The 19,902-nt window shown below is 45.3% G+C and overlaps 1 protein-coding gene across 1 annotated transcript in view; it reads right to left on the bottom strand.

The window, feature by feature from the left end:
- Window positions 1-2,941: 2,941 nt before the first annotated feature.
- MLLT1 (MLLT1 super elongation complex subunit) overlaps window positions 2,942-19,902 on the bottom strand; it is a 59,315-nt gene continuing 42,354 nt past the window's right edge. Inside the window, exons 7-12 of the mRNA XM_065422196.1 lie at window positions 14,859-14,946; window positions 12,986-13,097; window positions 9,395-9,494; window positions 6,477-6,548; window positions 3,595-3,666; window positions 2,942-3,070 (exon numbers count right to left, since the gene is read on the bottom strand). Coding sequence (XP_065278268.1) covers window positions 2,942-3,070; window positions 3,595-3,666; window positions 6,477-6,548; window positions 9,395-9,494; window positions 12,986-13,097; window positions 14,859-14,946 — 573 coding nt within the window. The remainder of the gene's footprint in view (window positions 3,071-3,594; window positions 3,667-6,476; window positions 6,549-9,394; window positions 9,495-12,985; window positions 13,098-14,858; window positions 14,947-19,902) is intronic.

Raw genomic sequence — 19,902 nt, 5'->3', positions numbered from 1 at the left:
TGTAGCAGAGTCATTCCTCATGTGGTCCCCAATCCTACCACCACCACCACCCCAAAAAAACTAATGATTTGGTAAAATACCGGCAAAGTACTTGTGAGAAACAAAGTACTGTTAGTAACAAACCAGCAGGTGCACACAAAGGAGAAGACTATCGTTGGGGGAACATTTCCATTTCAGGTTTCCCAGATTATTATAAACAGTCTAAAAAATTCATATGTAAAATACCTTTTATAAAAAAAAGATTCCCATGAAATAGTAAATACTTGTTAAATTTCACAAGTAAAGTAAAAATCCGGGACAAGACGGCGCAGTGGCCACAGGTAGAGCCCTAGGCACTACCACATGGCGCAGCTATGTTCAGGGACAACCTCAAGACTCTTGCTCCTTGGCCCAGCTGGGGAGCATCACGATGAAGGTTCTGTTTTTAATACGATGGGAAGTGTTTGCGTGCCTCTCTCTAGTCCTTTGTGCTATAGATCTGGAAGCTACTTAGTCCCAAGACCAATACAGTAAGTATGGGTGCTAAGGGTGAAGCTGATTTAGAAATGGGATTTGGGAGCAGGGAAGGAAGTTGATCTAGGGAGAAGAGAGGAGGTGAAAGTCTTAGGGACTTTCCACACAAACAGCTCAGTTAACACTGTTGCTGTTACTGTTTTATAGAGGGGAAGGCCTCACTCATCACACATCCCTTGGCTAGAGTCTCTGGAGCGAGGTTATTTTGGGACTTTGAATACCTGGAGCCATTCTCCATACACCCAAAAAGTTTTGGGAGTGGGCTTGGACATAATGCAACATTACAGAATTCACTCCCTCCATCAAAAATAGTCTCAACAAGCACTGACTACTCTTGTAGTTAAAATGTACTCACTAAGCCCTGAACAGCACAAGGGATCTGCAGAACATTAAAAAGCTAAGTCTCTGGTGCGACTTCCTTCACTTAGCCATATCCAGTTGCAGAGCTTGAGAGAGTCCTGTAGTCTCATCCTTTCCTGGTAATCCTCTTAACCTTGCCACAGCACATTCTTGTACACGGTTTCTATCCAGGCTTGGCAATGTCCATCAGAAAAAACAAACAAAACAGATAAGATCACTGTCAGCGTGACAGGGGCTAGACCTAGCATGAGCTTGACGTTTCTATAAAGACATGTGACAGATGGTACAGATAGACAAAATTAACAGGAATCGGGTCAACATGACCCAACTCAAAAAAGCTTATCATTATATTGCCACTTAAATCTATTAGTTGCAATATTTCCATGATAAAGAAAGGGAACATCCAAAACAAGGGACGACAATTTCATATTGAAAAGTGGGACAGCACATGGGGGAAGCCTTAGAATTATCTTTTATACCTCACCCAGCTCCCACATGGATCTTTTAAAGAGGTTTGTTTGTTTGTGTAGAGTTATTCTGAACTGTTGCTTTCCCCAAAGCTCTCTGCCAGCAGCCCATTTACATCTGGCAAAAGCTTAAAACTTGATTGGAAAAGTGAAAATTATTTCTTTAAAAATACTGACTTTAGGAAATAAGAGTTGAATAGATTTCTGAAGACATGACAGGTATTTCCCCCACCTCCATTTGGAAGTCAATGCTAGTTTAACTAGGATTAGTGTTTGCCATTTCCTGCAATCTTTTGAACAGGTGAGAGAAAAACCTGACTTCACTTGGTCCAAGATCTTTTAGTTTTCTAAAGGTGTCCCAAGATAAAATACTCCCTTGTTTAGGTTTTCCCAGAGTATAGCCACTACTATAGGGGCCACTATAGGAAAAATTCATCCTTGAGAACACAGAACAAGAACCAATGACATATTTTGGCAAAGTTATTCAAACACTGAAGAATGAAAGTGAGACAGGTAAGTCCCTTCCAGAGCACAAAATGCTTTGAAGATCGCTGTTCAGCTTTCATACACTAAAAATTGTTCACAAGAGGCATTTTAACAAACAAACAAGTCAAATCTTATTAACCACCCCCCCTCCCCTGCCATTATCGTTAAAAAAAACATAACAGAAAAAACACACCTTTAAAATCTTAAGACCCAACTAGGCCCTTCTTATACATACAGTACATACATATATATAATATATATATATATATATATATAAAATATACAGCTTACAGTTTTGTAGTCCTATTACAGTTAAAGCAGACTGAAAGGAGTGAGACTTTGTTTAGGGGCTTGGATCAACAAGAAGTCTCAAAACCCCAGTGGGAGACAGCAGATTCTGGAGGCCTCTTCAAAGAGCACAAACTCTGTCTCTCTGAGAAGCTGAAACACAGAATAAGGCCCTGCACTCTGCATATGAAACGATGCCTTCCAGGGATCAGGGACCAGATTACAGACAGTACGTTGTACCAAACCGCTCTAGAACTTGCAAATGATCAAAAGCGACAACTATCCACTTCCTCTGCAACAGACCAACAGGACCCATTGGGAAGCATTCTCTGTTGCAAGTCACATGGCTAGCTTTGTAAAAGCCAATCTTGCTTACACAGCACGAACAATTCTTCCCCGAGCTGGGAGAAATCTAATTCAGTTGAGTCTCTCTGCGGGCAAGTTGGTCCCTGGATTTAGCGAAGAAAGCATTGTCCAAATTTCTTCAGCTCTCAGAGACACCTGAAAATGTATTCTTAAAGACACAATTTCTTGAAGTAAAACCAAAAAAGGTCACGCTCTTGTGTAGTTGGGAGCAGCACATCTTTTGCTCTACTCAGTACCTGTGCCCAAGTGTATTTACGAAGCGAGGGAGGACAGACTCAGCAATATGGGTGCTTGTTTGAAAAAAGTGCAGCAGGCTGTGCATTCACAGAGCATGGCTGTTCTCTAAGGCAGTGCTTCGGGTGAATTGAGAGAGTAAAAAGGCCTAGTTCCACGGGTTTATTTCCTGGTACCAAGAGATGGGATTTCTGGTTTCAAAAGCAGCCCGCTTCCGAGGCTAAGCGTCATGTTGCCACGGCTTCCAAATAACTCTGCAGCTTACGGACGGTTGTTTCATCCAAGGAGAAAAGGTCAAAGTCAAAGGTTGTGTTGGTAACGTTAAAATGCCCAGTTTCCTCAATGAGATTGACAATCTGAAGAGAAAGGAACAAGGAGCTCAGATTCAGCCATACCTAGTGCACTGGAAGAGAGGGTCGGTTTGGCCCAATCAAACCCCCTCCCTTCCCCTCACACTCACAAGAGAACTTATCTCCTGGCAGGGATGGATGCCCAGCCACAAAAAAAGGCAACATCATTTCTCCTGCAGTCTTGCTGGCTCAAACTGAAAAAAGGCACTGACACGCCATTTCCTTTTAAATCTCTCGGAGGCATTTTAATTTTCTGGGTATGGCTCAAACAAGATAGTACACAGGACCCTTCCTACGCCTATATTTCAACCCTTTTTTAATACAAGCACTCGATGTGTATCTGGCTTCTTTCTACACTTTTTTGCTTTAATAAAGAGGGACAACTCACTTGTGGTGAACCACCCATTGCAACGGAAAATTACAGGTGCCACTTAAAACACAAAGGGCCTGGCAGACCAGTGATGTGAGACGGTTACCTATGCTACAAGGATCTAGGCTGTAATTTAACACAAAACCGACAGACTCTCTACCTGCTGTAGTACATTGCGTTCCCGCAGCGCCATTAGCCGTCTGTGAAGCTCCACCAATTCATCCGTGTAGGCCTGTGAAAGAGAGAGGTAAAAAGGAATAAAACAACACATCTGGCATGTTTCCAGTACTGCCGGGGAAGCAAAGCAGTTACTTCCCCAATGAAGATTTTGGGCAGCTGCTTGAGGGCCTGCTGTCACTGTTTTGTTCCCATTTCTCCCCAAAACCTTCCAGTCCCTTCTCTGTAGTCTAATTCATCAACTATCATCTGCTTGGAAATTAAACTGACTGAAATCCAGCTGCGTTGGGTCCCGTCAGGTATGTTTCATAGTGCACCACAAAGTGTCTCCCTCCAAACAAATGGCTTGTGAGAAGTGATCTGAACCTCTGAACTTAGAGCACCCCAGCATCAGGCTGAATGTCTCTTGGTGAACTTCCATGTTAGTGCCCTATGAGCAGTCGGTGCTAAATGCTCACCTGTGTCCCCAAAATACAATACCAAGTAGGTGTGTCACCTATGATGGGATTCTAGCAATACACTGACACTAGTTTGTGTTCATATTAAGCTTCCAACCAAAACTGAGGAAGAAACTTTTTTAAAATCATTGTTCCCCAGGAAGTTTCACTGATACCACATCTGGGAAACGGGGACATTTACACCCTCACCCACTTAAATTTTTTAAGACTCAGACCAGACTTTCAGGGAAGCCAGCCAAGAGGGCAAATCTCTGTTAGCACACTCTAGTGCAGTGGTTCTCAACCTGCAGCCCAATCAGCGCACAGCCACGGCCCATGTGATATCCTTAGGGCCATAACTAGGATGGGGGGGAGGGGCACCTGCAGAGCCAGCAGGGGGTGTGTGCGTGCAAAAAATGGGGCGGTGCAGATCAGGCCCAGCAGCATCGGCAGGAGGCCAGGGTGCTCAGTGGCCCACCTCCGTTCCGCAGGATCGCGGGTCCAGTGACCCTTGCGGGAGCAGGCTCCCCAGCATTAGGACCGCAGAGGCAGGTCCGCAGAGGCATTAGGACCGCAGAGGCAGGCGGGCACAGCAGGCTGAGCTATGTGCTGCCAAAATAGTAAACCAGCGGGCGCGGGGCGGGGCGTGTAGGGGGCTGGGGCTGCAGGGCGAGGGTACAGGGGACTAGGGCCACAGGGCGAGGGTACAGCCAGTATATGGGGTACAGACTCTAGGTTGGGGAACTGGTGGCTGGGGGCAGTCCCTGGACAGGGGGCTAGATACTGGGGCATAGTCCCTGGATGGGGAGATTGATTGCTGGGGGACAGTACCTGGGTGGTGGATTGGATGCAGAAGGGGGACAGTCCCTGGGGGGGGCATTCTGCCTTGGACAGGGCACTCTGTCTCTGCAGGGCAGACATGTATGCCAGCCCAGTGGGGGGAGGGAGGGCAGTCCCAGGCTGGTTGGGTGATGAGTGGGGGCATTCCCTGGCTGGGGGGCAGTCTGGGAAGGGGTTGGGGGCAGCCCCTGGGTGAGGGGGCTGGTGCATGGGGACAGTCCCTGGCTGGGGGGGCACACCGCACCAGCCAGGGGCTCCCCATCTTTGCAGGCAGGCTCCGCAGCCACGCTATCAGCAGCAGCGTGGAAGTGAGGTGGCAATATACCACGCCAGGCCACCCTTACAGTAAATTAATTAATTTTAACAGTTAATGTTTTGTCTTATTTTGCTAATTTAAAATGTTCTTGGTAGACATTTGCCAGTATTGAAATGAACGGTACTATATCAATTTGAATCGTATTGCTGTCATATGACAAATACTCAACCGGGAGGGGCGGGGGGGAGGAGAGAGAAGGTAAGATGCACAGATAGTACGTATATTGTGTGGATGTGGCCCACATAACATATAGAGAGCTGCATATGCGGCCCATAATGGTAAATAGGTTGAGAACCACTGTTCTAGTGCTTTCAATCAGAGGACAGATTTTTTACCTGTAAAGCTGTCCCAGAGTTATTCATGCATGTACCAGCAAAACTGAGCTCATTTAAGCAATCCTAACAAGGCAAAGAAATCAGTCATGAGATACACCTTAGCACAGCACCCTGAAGTTTCACCTGGGGACAAGCGTCTCACCCAGAACACTCTACGCTGACCACTGAACGTGTTTATTCTGACCCTTCTGCTAGCAAGATCACAAGCACACATTGTCTTTAATATTTAAACATTGCCTTTCTTCTAGCTGAATAATATTAAAGCAGAAAAGAAACCGGCTTGCAGTCCAATAGGTAATCCTCATATTGTGATTTTTAGTAATACGATGTGTGGCTCAGAAATGAAGGTATTAAATGGCCATTTGAAGGATTTCTACATAGGAAGAGTTCTCCCACTGAGACCTTTCAGAACAGTGAAGAAATCAGGCAATCACTGTTGACTGTTTAGCATCTCAGTAAGCTAAATAGTGTGTGGGGTTCAAAAAACTTGATTAAGTTGTCCTAGAGGGGAGAAAGAAGGGGCATCCACTGAGATAAATAAAATTTTCAGGAGTGCAAGGCTCTGAGCAAGCAGAGCGTGAAACAATAATCAAACTGCCATTCTAACATTCTGGCAAAGGTCAAACAGCTATAAACTGCCCTGTCACCATGGCCACAATGCTCCTCAAAGGGAACGACAAAGACCAAAGTAAGAGAGAACTATTGTAAGAGGTAACACATGGAAAGGATGTGGGGTTCATTTCTTAAACACTTATAACATTTCTATCACCTCATTTTGAGCCAGTACTTCCAGCATCAGTATTTGAGGGTGCAAGCCTTTAATGGGCCAAAATTGTTTCAACGTGGGGGGCAAGTACTCCTCCTGAGCGCGTTTTCATAGAGAAATGTCCTCCTGTATCCCACAATACTATGCTATGCCTACCCTAAGCAAAAGTACCTTGTCATATGTTCCCTTCTTCAGGATCTTTTCTGGCTTGTTGCAAGATTCTGGACTCTTTCTTCCAGAGGCCTGAAGGGAAAACAAATAGTGGGTTGTGACCAAAAATAATTCAGGCAGGGCAGAACTGTAATGGTTTGGCTGCATAGCATTCAATGGAAGGAAATCCTTGGCAGACCTGGGCAGTGAAGTAGATGAGCTGTGGAGTCCACAGCACCAAGGACAGAACATGATGCAGGGACTGAGGGCAGAGAGGGGAAACGTTTCTCCATCACTAAATATTGATAAAAGACTTGAAACACTTGCTGCCTTGATCGACATGGGCAAAGGGAATGATCACAACCTCAGTAGCTCTGCAACTTAGAACGACAGCTCTTATTTTTCACTGTGCTGGATAAAGAAGTGAACTGTATAATACGAAAAAAAGTTAAGCTTACAGTTAAAAAGTCCTTTACGAATGGCACCCCAGACAACTGCAAGCAGAGGCAAACTGATTCACACTGCTAACCAGCTATGGAGAAGCCTGTCAGGAAACCATGGCAGTCATGGCCTAGTAGGTCATTAGGCCATTCCCTAGGAGTAGCACTGAATTGTTTCCTACAGGCTATGTCTAGCATTTTGCCCATTTTTCACTGGCTTGCGATTGGGCTTCCATCCCTTGACAATCCACAATTCAAAAGATCTCACTTAGAAAACTGTTTCTGATGTTTAGAATGCACTTTCCACTTATTAGTTTAACAACATTCTTTCTAATGGACCTCCCAAAAAATTATTTTCCATCTTGGTGTTTTTGCCCTGCAGCTAATTGTAAGCACTCTTTAGTCATCATCTAAGCTGTGTTTAAGAATATAGGAACGGCCATACTGGGTCAGACCAAAGGACCATCTAGCCCAGTATCCGTCTTCCAACAGTGGCCAATGCCAGGCGCACCAGAAGGAATGAACAGAACAGGTAATCACCAAGTGATCCATCCCGTCGCCCAATCCCAGCTCCGGCAAACAGAGGCTAGGGACATCATCCCTGCCCATCCTGGCTAATCACCATTGATGGACCTATCCTCCATGAACTTATCTAGTTCTTTTTTTAACCCTGTTATAGTCTTGGCCTTCACAACATCCTCTGGCAAAGAGTTCCACAGGTTGACAGTACATTGTGTGAAAAAATACATCTCTACCCCGATATAATGCTGTCCTCGGGAGCCAAAAAATCTTACCGTGTTATAGGTGAAACTGCGTTATATCAAACTTGCTTTGATCCACCGGAGTGCGCAGCCCCGCCCCCCCCGGAGCGCTGCTTTACCGCGTTATATCCAAATTCGTGTTATATCGGGTCGCGTTATATCGGGGTAGAGGTGTACTTCTTTTTGGTTGTTTTAAACCTGCTGCCTATTAATTTCATTTAGTGATCCCTACTACTTGTGCTATGAGGAGTAAATAACACTTCCTTATTTACTTTCTCTACACTAGTCATGATTTGATAGACCTCTATCATATCCCTCCTTCGTCATCTCTTCCAAGCTGAAAAGTCCCAGTCTTATTACTCTCTCCTCATATGGAAGCTGTTCTATACTCCTATCATTTTTGTTGCCCTTTTCTGAACCTTTTCCAATTCCAATACATCTTTTTTGAGATGGGGCGACCACATCTGCACACAGTATTCAAGATGTGGGTGTACCATGGATTTATATAGAGGCAATATGATATTTTCTGTCTTATTATCTATCCCTTTCTTAATGATTCCCAACATTCTGTTTGCTTTTTTGACTGCCGCTGCACATTGAGTGGACGTTTTCAGAGAACTATCCACAATGACTCCAAGATCTCTTTCTTGAGTGGTAACAAGCTAATTTAGACCCCATCATTTTATATGTATAGTTGGGATTATGTTTTCCAATGTGCATTACTTTGCATTTATCAACATGGAATTTCATCTGCCATTTTGTTGCCCAGTCACCCAGTTTTGAGAGATCCTTTTGTAGCTCTTCGCAGTCTGCCTGGGACTTAACTATCTTGAGTAGTTTTGTATCATCTGCAAATTTTGCCACCTCACTGTTTACCCCTTTTTCCAGACCATTTAGGAATATGTTAAATAAGACTGGGCCCAGTACAGACCCCTGGGGGACACCACTATTTACCTCTCTCCATTCTGAAAACTGACCATTTATTCCTACCCTTTGTTTCCTGAGGGGAACATTAAACAATTATTTACTGAGGGGACGGAGAGATTTGCTTACAATATTAAAAATTAATCTGTTCTTTTCTGAATTCCATCCACTTTGTTGCCCTTTAGCTGGCAAGATGCCAAGAACTGCATGCAATATGCTACAGTCTTCTCATTGCTGCAACGAGACAGGTTGCAACCCAAAATTCTGACATCTCTGGCTGGTAACTCACATGAACGGTTGTACCCAATTTACTCTCATCACCACACAGTTCTCTTGGCATCACTGAGTTCCAAGGACCCATATTTCACTGTGTTAAAGAGACACTGTACAACAAATCACTTCTGACTCAAAATACTTTATCAACGACTGTTACAATTGACTTCAGATTACTGTAATGGAAAGATACTAGAGTAAAAGTTATTCCTATTTTCCAGTTTGCTTACTCTGTATGTAGTCAGTTTGTCTTGGGGAGAACACAAAATTAAGAAGTCGGAAAATGTGAATGTCAAACCAGGGAAATGTGCAGGGAGTCTCACAAGCAGGTGTAGCACCTGGAATTCTGAACTCTGAAATTGACTAGATGTCAAGTTGATAGTGTCCCCCCCTCAATTAACATGAGCCCTTCAAGGGCCTAATCCTGCAGTTCCTTCCACAGGCAAAGCTTCCAAGGTGTTCAGTTTTGCCTGTTTAGGAGATGCAGATCCAAGCCAAAGCCAGTAAAGGAGCATTGTGTCGATACCCACGTTGCAAGTACCTTATTATTAGTTGGGGGTAGTTTCTGACTGGGAGGGGGTTCTCGACTTGGCAGGCAGGAGTCCGCGCTGTTGTCACTGTCACTGTCGCTAAGACTCAATCTGAGAAGCAAGTAGCATAGAATTAACATCACCAGTTACTAGGAAACTGCTATTTAGCTATAAGAGAAATACACGGATCAAAAATCATCTTTTTGTAGTTTAGGTTGCAGTTCTGTTTTGGTCAACATGCGGTTCCAATCCAGCACCTTTCGATATAATTCAGAATGAATAATATATTCCAAACGATGACATGCTACTGCACTTGTTCCCATATAGAAGCTAAAGGTTTTGCAATGTTGTTGGTACTGTACACAAGTAGCACTAAACATTTACAATGAATAAGGAGGAAAATCACGAAAGTTCCACTGAAGGCTCATCCTCAGTGTATAAACATGCAAAAGCACCACAATTTCAACGGTTTTTAAATACAGGTTGACCATAAATGACAGACCCTTAAAAAGCTCCACACTCCTTTTTGGTCACTATGATATAAACAGAAGCTAATCAAAGTAGTATATTTTTGTGGTGGATAGAGGGCCCCATTCAAAACCTACAGCTGCTGCTTGGGCTAAATCAAGGGTTCTCAAACTGGGGGTCGGGACCCTTCAGGGGGTCGCAAGGTTATTACATGGGGGGTCACGAGCTGTCAGACTCCACCCCAAACCCCACTTTGCCTCCAGCATTTATAATGGTGTTAAATATATTAAAAAGTGTTTAATTTATAAGGGGGGGGGTTGCACTCAGAGGCTTGCTACGTGAAAGGGGTCACCAGTAAAAAAGTTTGAGAACCACTGGGCTAAATGCTTGATTTCATGTGTCCAACATGACATTCCAGAACTTGGCTACAGCAGCATATCCAGTGATGAGCTGCCAAAATATTAACAACCGGTTCCCTCCTCCTCACCCCACGAGGGGGTTGTGTCCCCCCGCCTCCCAAGACTCCTGCCCCATCCAACCCCCCACGTTCCTTGACACCGCACCCCCGGGACCCCTGCCCCATCCACCCCCCTTCCCTGTCCCCCTAACTGCCCCCTGCTGCCCCATCCAACCCCTCCTCTCATTGCTGATGGCCCCCCGGGACCCCTGCTCCATCCAACCACCCCTTCTCCCTGTCCCCTGACCACCCCAGGAACCCCTGACTACCCCCTGCCGCCCCATCCAACCCCGCTCCTTCCTGACTGCCCCCCCAGGACCCTTGCCCCCATTCAATTCCCGTTCCCTGCCTGGAGATGGGGGCCACGCTGCCCGGAGTCGGTGCTGGGAGCCGCGGGCGCCGGGCCAAAGTTGGGGGCCGGGGGCTGGAGCCGCGGGCCAGCCCAGAGCCGCTGGCCGGCCCGAAGGCGGGGGCCGGCCCGGAGTCAGGGGCCGGAGGTACTGGCCAGCCCGGAGTCGGGGGCCAGGCCGAAGTCGGGGGCTGGAGCCGTGGGCCAGCCCAGAGCCGCTGGCTGGCCCGGAGTCGGGGGCCGGCCCAGAGTCGGGGCCGGAGTTGTGCCGCCCGGCCGGAGTCGGAGTCAGGGCTGGGGCCGCCCGGAGCTGCGCGGCACCTGGAGCCCTCCTCGCGCTCCCTGCCCCAGCTCACCTGCAGGAAGCTGCTGCTTCCTTCTCAGCCCTCCCAGGCTTCCTGTGCTAACAGCTGATTCGCGGGAAGCCGGGAGGGGGAGACTTCACAGGAGGAGGCAGAGACGGAGCCGGAGCCAGGTGAGCTGGGGCCGGGGGAAGGGCAGGGCAGGGAGCTGCTGGAGCTTTTGTTAAATTTAAAAGCCCTTTTAGAACCGGGACAACCAGTTCTAAAAGGGCTTCTACATTTACCAACCGGTTCCCGTGAACCGGTGGGAACCGGCTCCAGCTCACCACTGAGCATATCCTGAGGGGAGACAGACAAAACCCAACTATTTCCATTGACTAAAGCAGGAGCACAGTCTAATCAGCGAGCATCAGCAGCAGAAATTAGAGTCACTTCTGGGCTGTGTATCGGTAACCTGAGGTAAGGAGAAGTTTACACAGCCAGCCAGCCTCGCCATTTCTCTAGTCTCTCCAGATCAAACTCATTCAGTGGAAAGAGATGAATTTCATATTCAATTACGGTTCCTGAGTCATGGTTTGAGTGTAGGATGAATTACTGCTTCCAGTCCACAGCAGGGCCCCCGCCATGGTCACAGGCTAGAATATGCTGTTAAATAATAAAGTTTAGGAGAAGATTTTCAAAGCCACCTAAGGAAGTTAGGAGCACAAATCCCATTGGAAGTCAACTGGGCTTGTGCTTCTAAAGCCTTTACGCTCCCCCTTCGTTAATGATAGTTTATCATCTGGTATATTTAGGGTGTAAGTCCCACACAGGCCACAGACGGTCTCTTTTCTGTGTTTCTACAACATCCAGCCCAATGGGACCCCAATCCTGATTGTGTGTTACCATAAAAATAAATATTTACTACTGCTACTACTAATAATAATCTGTTCATTACCTTAGTCATTTCCAGAATCACTCCATGGAAAGCTACGCTTCCCTTTGGGATCCTTACTATTTCTACTCCATCTCTTCTTTTCTCTGTTTCCCCCCACCCCATCCCTTCTGCATTTTCTTCTCTGCAGCATCTCCAAGTTCCCAATGCCACCCCCCTATGCCCACAGGCTTCATGCTACCTCTACGGCATCCCCTCCACTAAAACCATCAGCAATTAAATAGTCAGTGCTGACATTTAAAATATCATTAGGCTTTGGAACCTGAAGAAGAGCTCTGTGTGGCTCGAAATCTTGTCTCTTTCACCCACAGAAGTTGGTCCAATAAAAGATATTACCTCACTCATCTTGTCTCTCTAATATCCTGGGACGAACACGGCTACAACATCACCACAAATATTAGGCCTTAGTATCAACACTCCAGTGAGATTAAAGGGAAAGGTGAGAGAGGGGAGTTTATTTTGTTGTTTGTACAGTGCCTAGCACTGCAGGGCCATTGTCCATGACTGGAGCTCCTACGTGCTACTGCAATGCAAAGCAAATAAGAACAACACAGGCTGCCTGCAGCCTCAGTAGGACAACACTGCACTGGTGGAAGGTTTAAAGGTTTCCCAACTATGAGGACTAGCAGCTTTCATTAAAAAAGCCTAGATTCTGCAGAAGTCTTCAGTCAACCTCTATTTCTCATTGTCTTGTCGCTCATGTCTTTATTTCCAAGCACCTTGACCTCCTCCCCTTCATCTCTCTCCTCTAATTCTTCCAGCTCAACTTCTGTCCTCCGTATTCCAGTGAAACGGCTCCCACAAGACTCCAATGACGTCTTCCGTTTCAAGTCTAAGGGGCTTTCTACCATATCAATTCCCCTTAGTCATTTCATTGATCTTGAATCTAGCAGCCACATAATACTCCTCAAGGCCCTCTTCTTTAAACCTCCGTGAATTTGTTCCTTTCAAAAGAAAAAAACAAAAAACCCAGCACTCATGGCAGTGCCCTCGTTTCCTTTCTCTTACAAAATTATGGTCATAGACGTTACATAGACATATAAACATAAGCAAAATGAAGAGGTGGCTAGGCATCTTTCATCCCCTTATCACCTGGAATCCCGGCTGACTGGGTTAGCTTTGACTGCTGCCTCTTCCTCAGAAGAGGTGTCATCATCGTCCGATTCCTCCGACTGTAGATCCTCTACCATGGAGCGCAGTGGGCCTAAGATTAGAGGTAAGGGAGGAAAAGGGAGAAAAGCAGTTTAACGCAGATGCAAAATGTCTTCAGTATGATTGCTACAGAATCCTATTTGACTGCTACAAACTAAACTTGGCTTAGTTTATCCCTAAGGTACCCAGAAGAGTCACGATTTATTAGACAGATGTCACACCTGTTTAAGTTCTATCCAAGGATATGTCAGCTTGTATTTCTCAAGACTGAAGAAGTGTTTGAAATTCAGTTTTCTAACATAGTTTACTGGGAAAAAAAAGGACATTAAAGTATAAAAAGGTTTTTAAAAGTTAAAGGGTTTTTCCTGCTCCCCCTGCTCGTGTTAAAATAAAAACAGACACTTTTCACAGTGTGTGTGCCAGGCAAGTTTTAAGCGCCACCCAAGAAGTGGCATCTGCAGCACCACAGTGCTTGTTATGACTGCTGAAAGTAGTGGTGGATGCTCCATCTCCGAGTAATTAAAGCTGGACAGAACAAAGCACTGGAAATGTAATAAAGGAACACGCCTGCATTGGCAAGGGGATGAACTTGATATAATTAATAGGTCTTTTCCATCTCTAATTTCTATTAATTGGGACAAATTGAGTTTGTGGGATAAAGTCAAATGCCTGGTGATGCCATGAGATTTTAGTCAGCACTGAACAAATTTACAAACTAAAACCTCTTAAACTGAACAGATCACAAAAATCTTAAAAGATTAAATAAAAGCAGAAGCCAACACATTGTGCAGGAAAAAGCCAGTTCCAGAGATATTCAGTGCCCAGAGATTAACTACCGAAGCAACAAATATTTGCTTATGGCAAATACATAAGGTACACCTCTACCCCGATATAACGTGACCCGATATAACATGAATTCAGATATAACGCGGTAAAGCAGCGCTCCGGGGGGACGGGGCTGTGCACGCTGGTGGATCAAAGCAAGTTCGATATAATGCGGTTTCACCTATAACGCGGTAAGATTTTTTGACTCCCGGGGACAGCGTTATATCGAGGTAGAGGTGTACTACATTTTCCCTTGCATAAAATCACATAGTAAATTCAACATGTATCAATTCCATTCAGCAAAACCAAGCTACATCCTTGGCCTTAGATAGTCTTTAGGAAGCAGGTTTAACTTCTGCCCGTTGAATGGTGGTGTAAAAAGGATAACATAAGAATGTCCATGCTGGCTCAAACCAATGGTCCATCTAGCCCTGTATCCTGTCTTCCAGCAGTGGCCAATGCCAGATGCTTCAGAGGGAATGACAGAACAGGGCAACCATCAAGTGATCCATCCCATCATCCAGTCCCAGCATCTGGCAATCAAAGGCTTAAGGATACCCAGAGCATGGGGCTTCATCCCTGACCATCTTGGCTAATAGCCATTGATGGATTTATCCTCCATGGACTTATCCAACTTATTTAATCTAATTCTTTTTTGAATTCAGTTATACTTCTGGCCTTCACAACATCCCTGGCAACAAGTTCCACAGGTTGACTGGACATTGTGTGAAGAAGTATTTCCTTCTGTTTTAAACCTGCCGCCTATTAATTTCATTGGGTGACCTCTGGTTCGTGTGTTATGTGAAGGGTAAATAACACTTCCCTATTCACTTACTCCACATCATTCATGATTTTATAAACCTCTATCATATCCCCCCTTAGCCTCGATTATATCCCCCTTGGGAATTTCTGGACAGTAACATATGGTAAAAAACACTTTATACAAATCAAGCGAGGTTTTTGAAGAATATCACTTCTTGCAACACACCTTGACTGTGTTTCTGAGATGGTTCAAAATCCGAGTCAGAACTGGAGTCTGAGCTGGAACTGGAGTTGGAAGGACTGGAGTGGACAGACTTCACCCCCCATAGAAGGTAAAAAGAAAAAAAAGAAAAGAAAAAAAAAAGAAAAAAATCTTAACCTTTCAATCCACAGAAAAGAATGCAACATGGTCTAGCAGTGATCAAGAACATCACAACATCATTCCATTCTACATCATTTTATCTACAGCACTGCTCACTATTTTTTTAAAAAACATAAAAGATGTAATTTCAATTAATTAATATTAGTGAAAGGTTCTGGACTAGCTAGGGTGACCAGATGTCCCAATATTAGGGGTTTTGTTTTATATAGCCAACTATATACCCCACACCCCTTAAAAAAAGGGAGAGTCCCGATTTTTCACACTTGCTCTCTGGTCACCCTATTCTGGGCTGATCGTTTTTGGGATTATGTAGCCCCAGGACAGCTGAAACAGCGACAGCACAAGCTTCCAATGCACACCACCCTCGCTAATGAGTCTCAAACCATCTCAAAAGGCATGAAATGGTATGTGACAACCTGGAAGTGAAATTGGATACAAAGTCTATTTTCACTGTGAAAGATGAAGTGCAAAAAGTAAACAACTAGCATAAATCATGAAAAATAAATTAAATGTTTAAAATTACTTTAATCCTCATACCCTAAATTGCTCTTTAAACTAAGAATATTTCTATTTAGAACTATATATTTTAAACTGACAGTACATCTTTAAACTAAGCATTCCTAGCAGTGACTGCTTTACAAGACAACTGTGATTTGGCTCCAGTTTAGATTTTTACAGAAATTGTAACAAAAGCCAAGATCAATAAAAATGTTTTCATCTTTACAAAATGCCAAGGAAAACAATTAAATATTCCCTTGAATTGTTTGCCACTCCAACACTGAGAACCTGAAAATGAAACTGACCAAACAGGCGAAATCAACTTCACTGACACTCCTCCAAGCAGAAATACAAGAAGCAAACAGTATAAAATTGTGACAAGTAAATAGGAGTTTTAATAGGTCCTATTAGTAACATATGGAAATTCAGTGTTTCATGTAGCATCAGATATTTGCAGAGCTCTCCCATTCTTTAGTACCAGAGACCACAAGGTGGCAGTCAAGGCTAAATCAAGTATTCTAGTCCAAAACAGCAGAAAGTAAAAAGATAATTAAAATTATTTGTTGTAAGGATTATTGTAAGAGATAGTCCTTTGGGGTCTAGATTTACTTAAAGTTCCTCTATGTTCCGCTATTTCTTGGTAGTTCTCCCAGGTAACAGCATTTTAATTTGTGCATACTCCTAGAAAGCCAATGGTTATTATTTCATGCAATGGAATACTGAGTCTGAAAGTCCTGCTTGTCTATTGGTTAATATATTTTATATACCAGGAAACATTAATACTATATAGGAGCGTGCTGTGGACTCGGCAACATGCACGTCAGCTTTTAACATTAGCAAAAGAAGGCAATGACGGCATTTTCTCTCTATATTTTTATGTTGTGGGTTTATTATCTAGCGCGCCAGGGATGCAAGTATCTCATACCAAAACCAGGGAAATACAAGTGTTAAATAAGATCTTTCTACAGTTACAACTTATTCCATAGCAAAGTAAACATTTTAACACTGGGTATATTTGATACATTGGCATATAGCAGCAAGGGTTAGAAAGTTCACGAGACACTTATTTGCCCATGAGGATTAAACCTATTAAGCAGAAGCAGATACCAAAGAACTACAGCAGAGCTCCTTCAGGATTGCTGGGAACAGGAAGTGCTGCTACTCTCCCCAAGGTGCTGCTTTTGAACTGGGAGCCACCCTGATAACTCTGGTATCTGACCAATTAACAGGTGTTCTTCCCCTGCACTGCACCTTCTTGGCCCCATAAACAACTAACTACTTAGGGGAGGGGTCATTCATTAGCATCCATTTATTTCAAACACTTGGGAGGCATCCAGCACTCCAGTTGCTGGGCACACTTTGCACAGCTTAGATTACAAACAACATTTTCCCAAGAATAAGGAGACAACAACAAAAAAACCACACTACTCCCACTGCCCCCTGCTTCCTTGGGCCTCCCTGGGACTGTTAACTGAAGCATTCCAGGTGAACAAAGAGGTGTGCTTAGGGTTGCCAACTTTCTAATTTCTGAAAACCGGACACTATAGCAGGAGCACTGGAACCTCCCCCTGCTCCTCCTCTTCCCTTGAGGCCCCACCCCACTCACTCCTCTTCCTTCTCCCCCGTCACTCGAGCCTCCCCACATCCCTCCCCTCCCCCAGGCTGGGTTTCCTCTGCTCTGGGGCTGGGTCAGGAGCTTCAGCCCCTGATGCAGAGCCTGCCTTCCCATGAGATGCTGGTAGGAGGCAGCCCCGGCTGAGTAGGGGCTAGTGTGGTTGATGACCCAGCACCCCTCCCCAACCCAGGCAACCTGACTTTTGTGTCCGGTCAGTACATCTGACCAGACACTGTACAGGACCCTTTCGACCGGACTTTCCAGCAACCCTAGCTGTGCTGAGTCACAAGGAAAACCTGTTTGAGGTACATGGGCTACAAGTTATTTAGAAATGTATAGATGGTAAAACCAACATCTTGAATGTACCCAGGCGACTGGCACCCAGTGAAGAGTGCACAGCACAGGTGTTACATGGTCTCCCTGGTCCATCCCACTTTACTAAGGCAGGCAGCCACACTCTGCACACCACTTTGCTACAGTTTACTCTACTCCTTGCAGAATATCAAAGAAATATGCTTAAAATGCTTCACTCAGTGGGAAGCTCTTGTCCTGAATGACAAGGTCTTTTTGCCTTGCATTTACAGTTTCAAATTACCCTAGGTTAAGGGGTCTCTGTTTTAGGACACGGGATCATATAAGCTAGTTTCAGCCAATACCTATCCAGCCAATAGTTTTGGGCACACAAAAATTCCAAACTATTGACTAAAGAGTGACTACGGCAAAGCTATTTGCCAATTACATGGCCTCTTCTCAGACAAGTAGATTGTTTTTGGAGTGCGTTTATGACTACTGGATGAGGTTCTACCTGTCATATTATTGTAAGCATGGACAATCTAAAGTTGGGCTGAAGTTAACAGCTGAGTGAAATATTTGTCTTTGTAGAACTGATTAGACTAATTTCCTCCTGCAATATTCCTCAGCATCTGTCACCTGCTGCATCTGAGATCTACTCCCTTACCACCTAAAGCAGTCTTTCCCCACCCCATCCAGGGTGGAATTGTGTGTGTTTCTAACTATCTATCTATGTTTGTGTATCTGGAATAAAGCATCCCCAATTCATAGAAAGGTCATGGTTTTGAAGTTTCCTAAACTTGTGAAAGCTGAACTTTCACTAAGGAAAAAAGAAGCCAATCTCACACATCGTCCCCTGCAACTCTGCTACATATTGTTAAAAGACCTACACGTCTTCTACATCTTCCATTCCCCTGCCTCCCAGCTAGTCCTTCATGCCATGCTCTCCCACAACTTCAGAAAATGCTGGCATAGACCTTAATAATATACTTCTTTTTCTCTCTTACATACCTTGAGGAGCAGTGAAATAGTTAGTGTCAACATCTGAAATATTATTGTAATCTGATTTAGTACCCAACAGTTTAAATAGGGAAATTCACACCTCAAAACTGTTGTTTCAGGCTCTTTGCAAATTCAGGCAGACACCACTGTATGTTACACTTGTCGTCAGGTTTTGAAGATTTTCTGCTCAACCATAACCGCTTTAAATTTTTTTTCCTTATATAAAAGCTCAGACTCAAGCAGGGCCGGCTCTAGGCACCAGCAAAACAAGCTGGTGCTTGGGGCGGCACATTTTTAGGGGCGGCATGGCCGGCGCCAGAATGCTGCCCCTAAAAATGTGCTGCGGCCGCCCTAGCTCACCTCCGCTGCCACTCGCGCGCCGCTACTTGCCCTCCCTCCCAGGCTTGAGAGCCTGGGAGGGAGGGGGAGAAGCGGCGCCCGCGCCGCGGCCACTCGGAATCTCCCCCTCCCTCCCAGGCTCTCAAACCTGGGAGGGAGGGGGAGATCCCGAGCGGCCGCTGCTCCCCCGCCCTCCCAGACTTGAGAGCCTGGGAGGGAGGGGGAGAAGCGGCGCCCGCGCCGTGGCCACTCGGAGTCTCCCCCTCCCTCCCAGGCTCTCAAACCTGGGAGGGAAGGGGAGATCCCGAGCGGCCATTTCGCGCGCTGCTGCTCCCCCTCCCTCCCAGACTTGAGAGCCTGGGAGGGAGGGGGAGAAGCGGTGCCCGCGCCGCGGCCACTCGGAGTCTCCCCCTCCCTCCCAGGCTCTCAAACCTGGGAGGGAGGGGGAGATCCCGAGCGGCCGCGGCGCGCGAAACACCTGTTTCGCGCGCCGCTGCTCCCCCTCCCTCCCTCCTTCCTAGGCTTGAGAGCCTGGGGGGAGGAGGCAGGGCTGGGGATTTGGGGAAGGGGCGGAGTTGAGGCGGGGCCGGGGGTGGGGGTAATTAAAAAACGGGGGGGGGGGCGGCCAAAATTGTATTTGCTTTGGGCGGCAAAAATCCTAGAGCCAGCCCTGGACTCAAGAACAAATGAGAGGCTTATCCAAGTATCCTTCACATGCCCCATATTTTGGGAGCCACTGGTCTACAGAGTCACTGGAACACCTCACCCATACAGAAGAATGTCATATTAAGTCTGGAAGGAGAGGAATCTTTACTTTTAGAACAATCTGACCCAACTCTTATTTGTCTATTTTGAGATTTCCACTTCATGTCATTCCAGATTGTGGGAGTGATCTCTCCTTCACTTTTACACATGCTCTTAAAATAGATATCAGTTCATTAGTACATGTTTTAGCAGCTTTAAAATTTAAACAGTTCAGAGTCTGCATTATGAATAAGACTGAATAATTTTCCTGCAATTCACTGTAGCCAATCTAAAATGTTGGTTGTTTATATTTCCAAAAATCATTGATGGAATAGTCATTCCCTGCTATACACATGCATATTGTACATAACCTATATATACTGCATAGGTAGCTCTACA

This window comes from Emys orbicularis, chromosome 24 (assembly GCF_028017835.1).
Source record: "Emys orbicularis isolate rEmyOrb1 chromosome 24, rEmyOrb1.hap1, whole genome shotgun sequence".
In the NCBI taxonomy this organism is placed as follows: domain Eukaryota; kingdom Metazoa; phylum Chordata; order Testudines; family Emydidae; genus Emys; species Emys orbicularis.
Note: the sequence above shows the minus strand (reverse complement) of the source record. Positions and strands in the feature narration are given on the sequence as shown.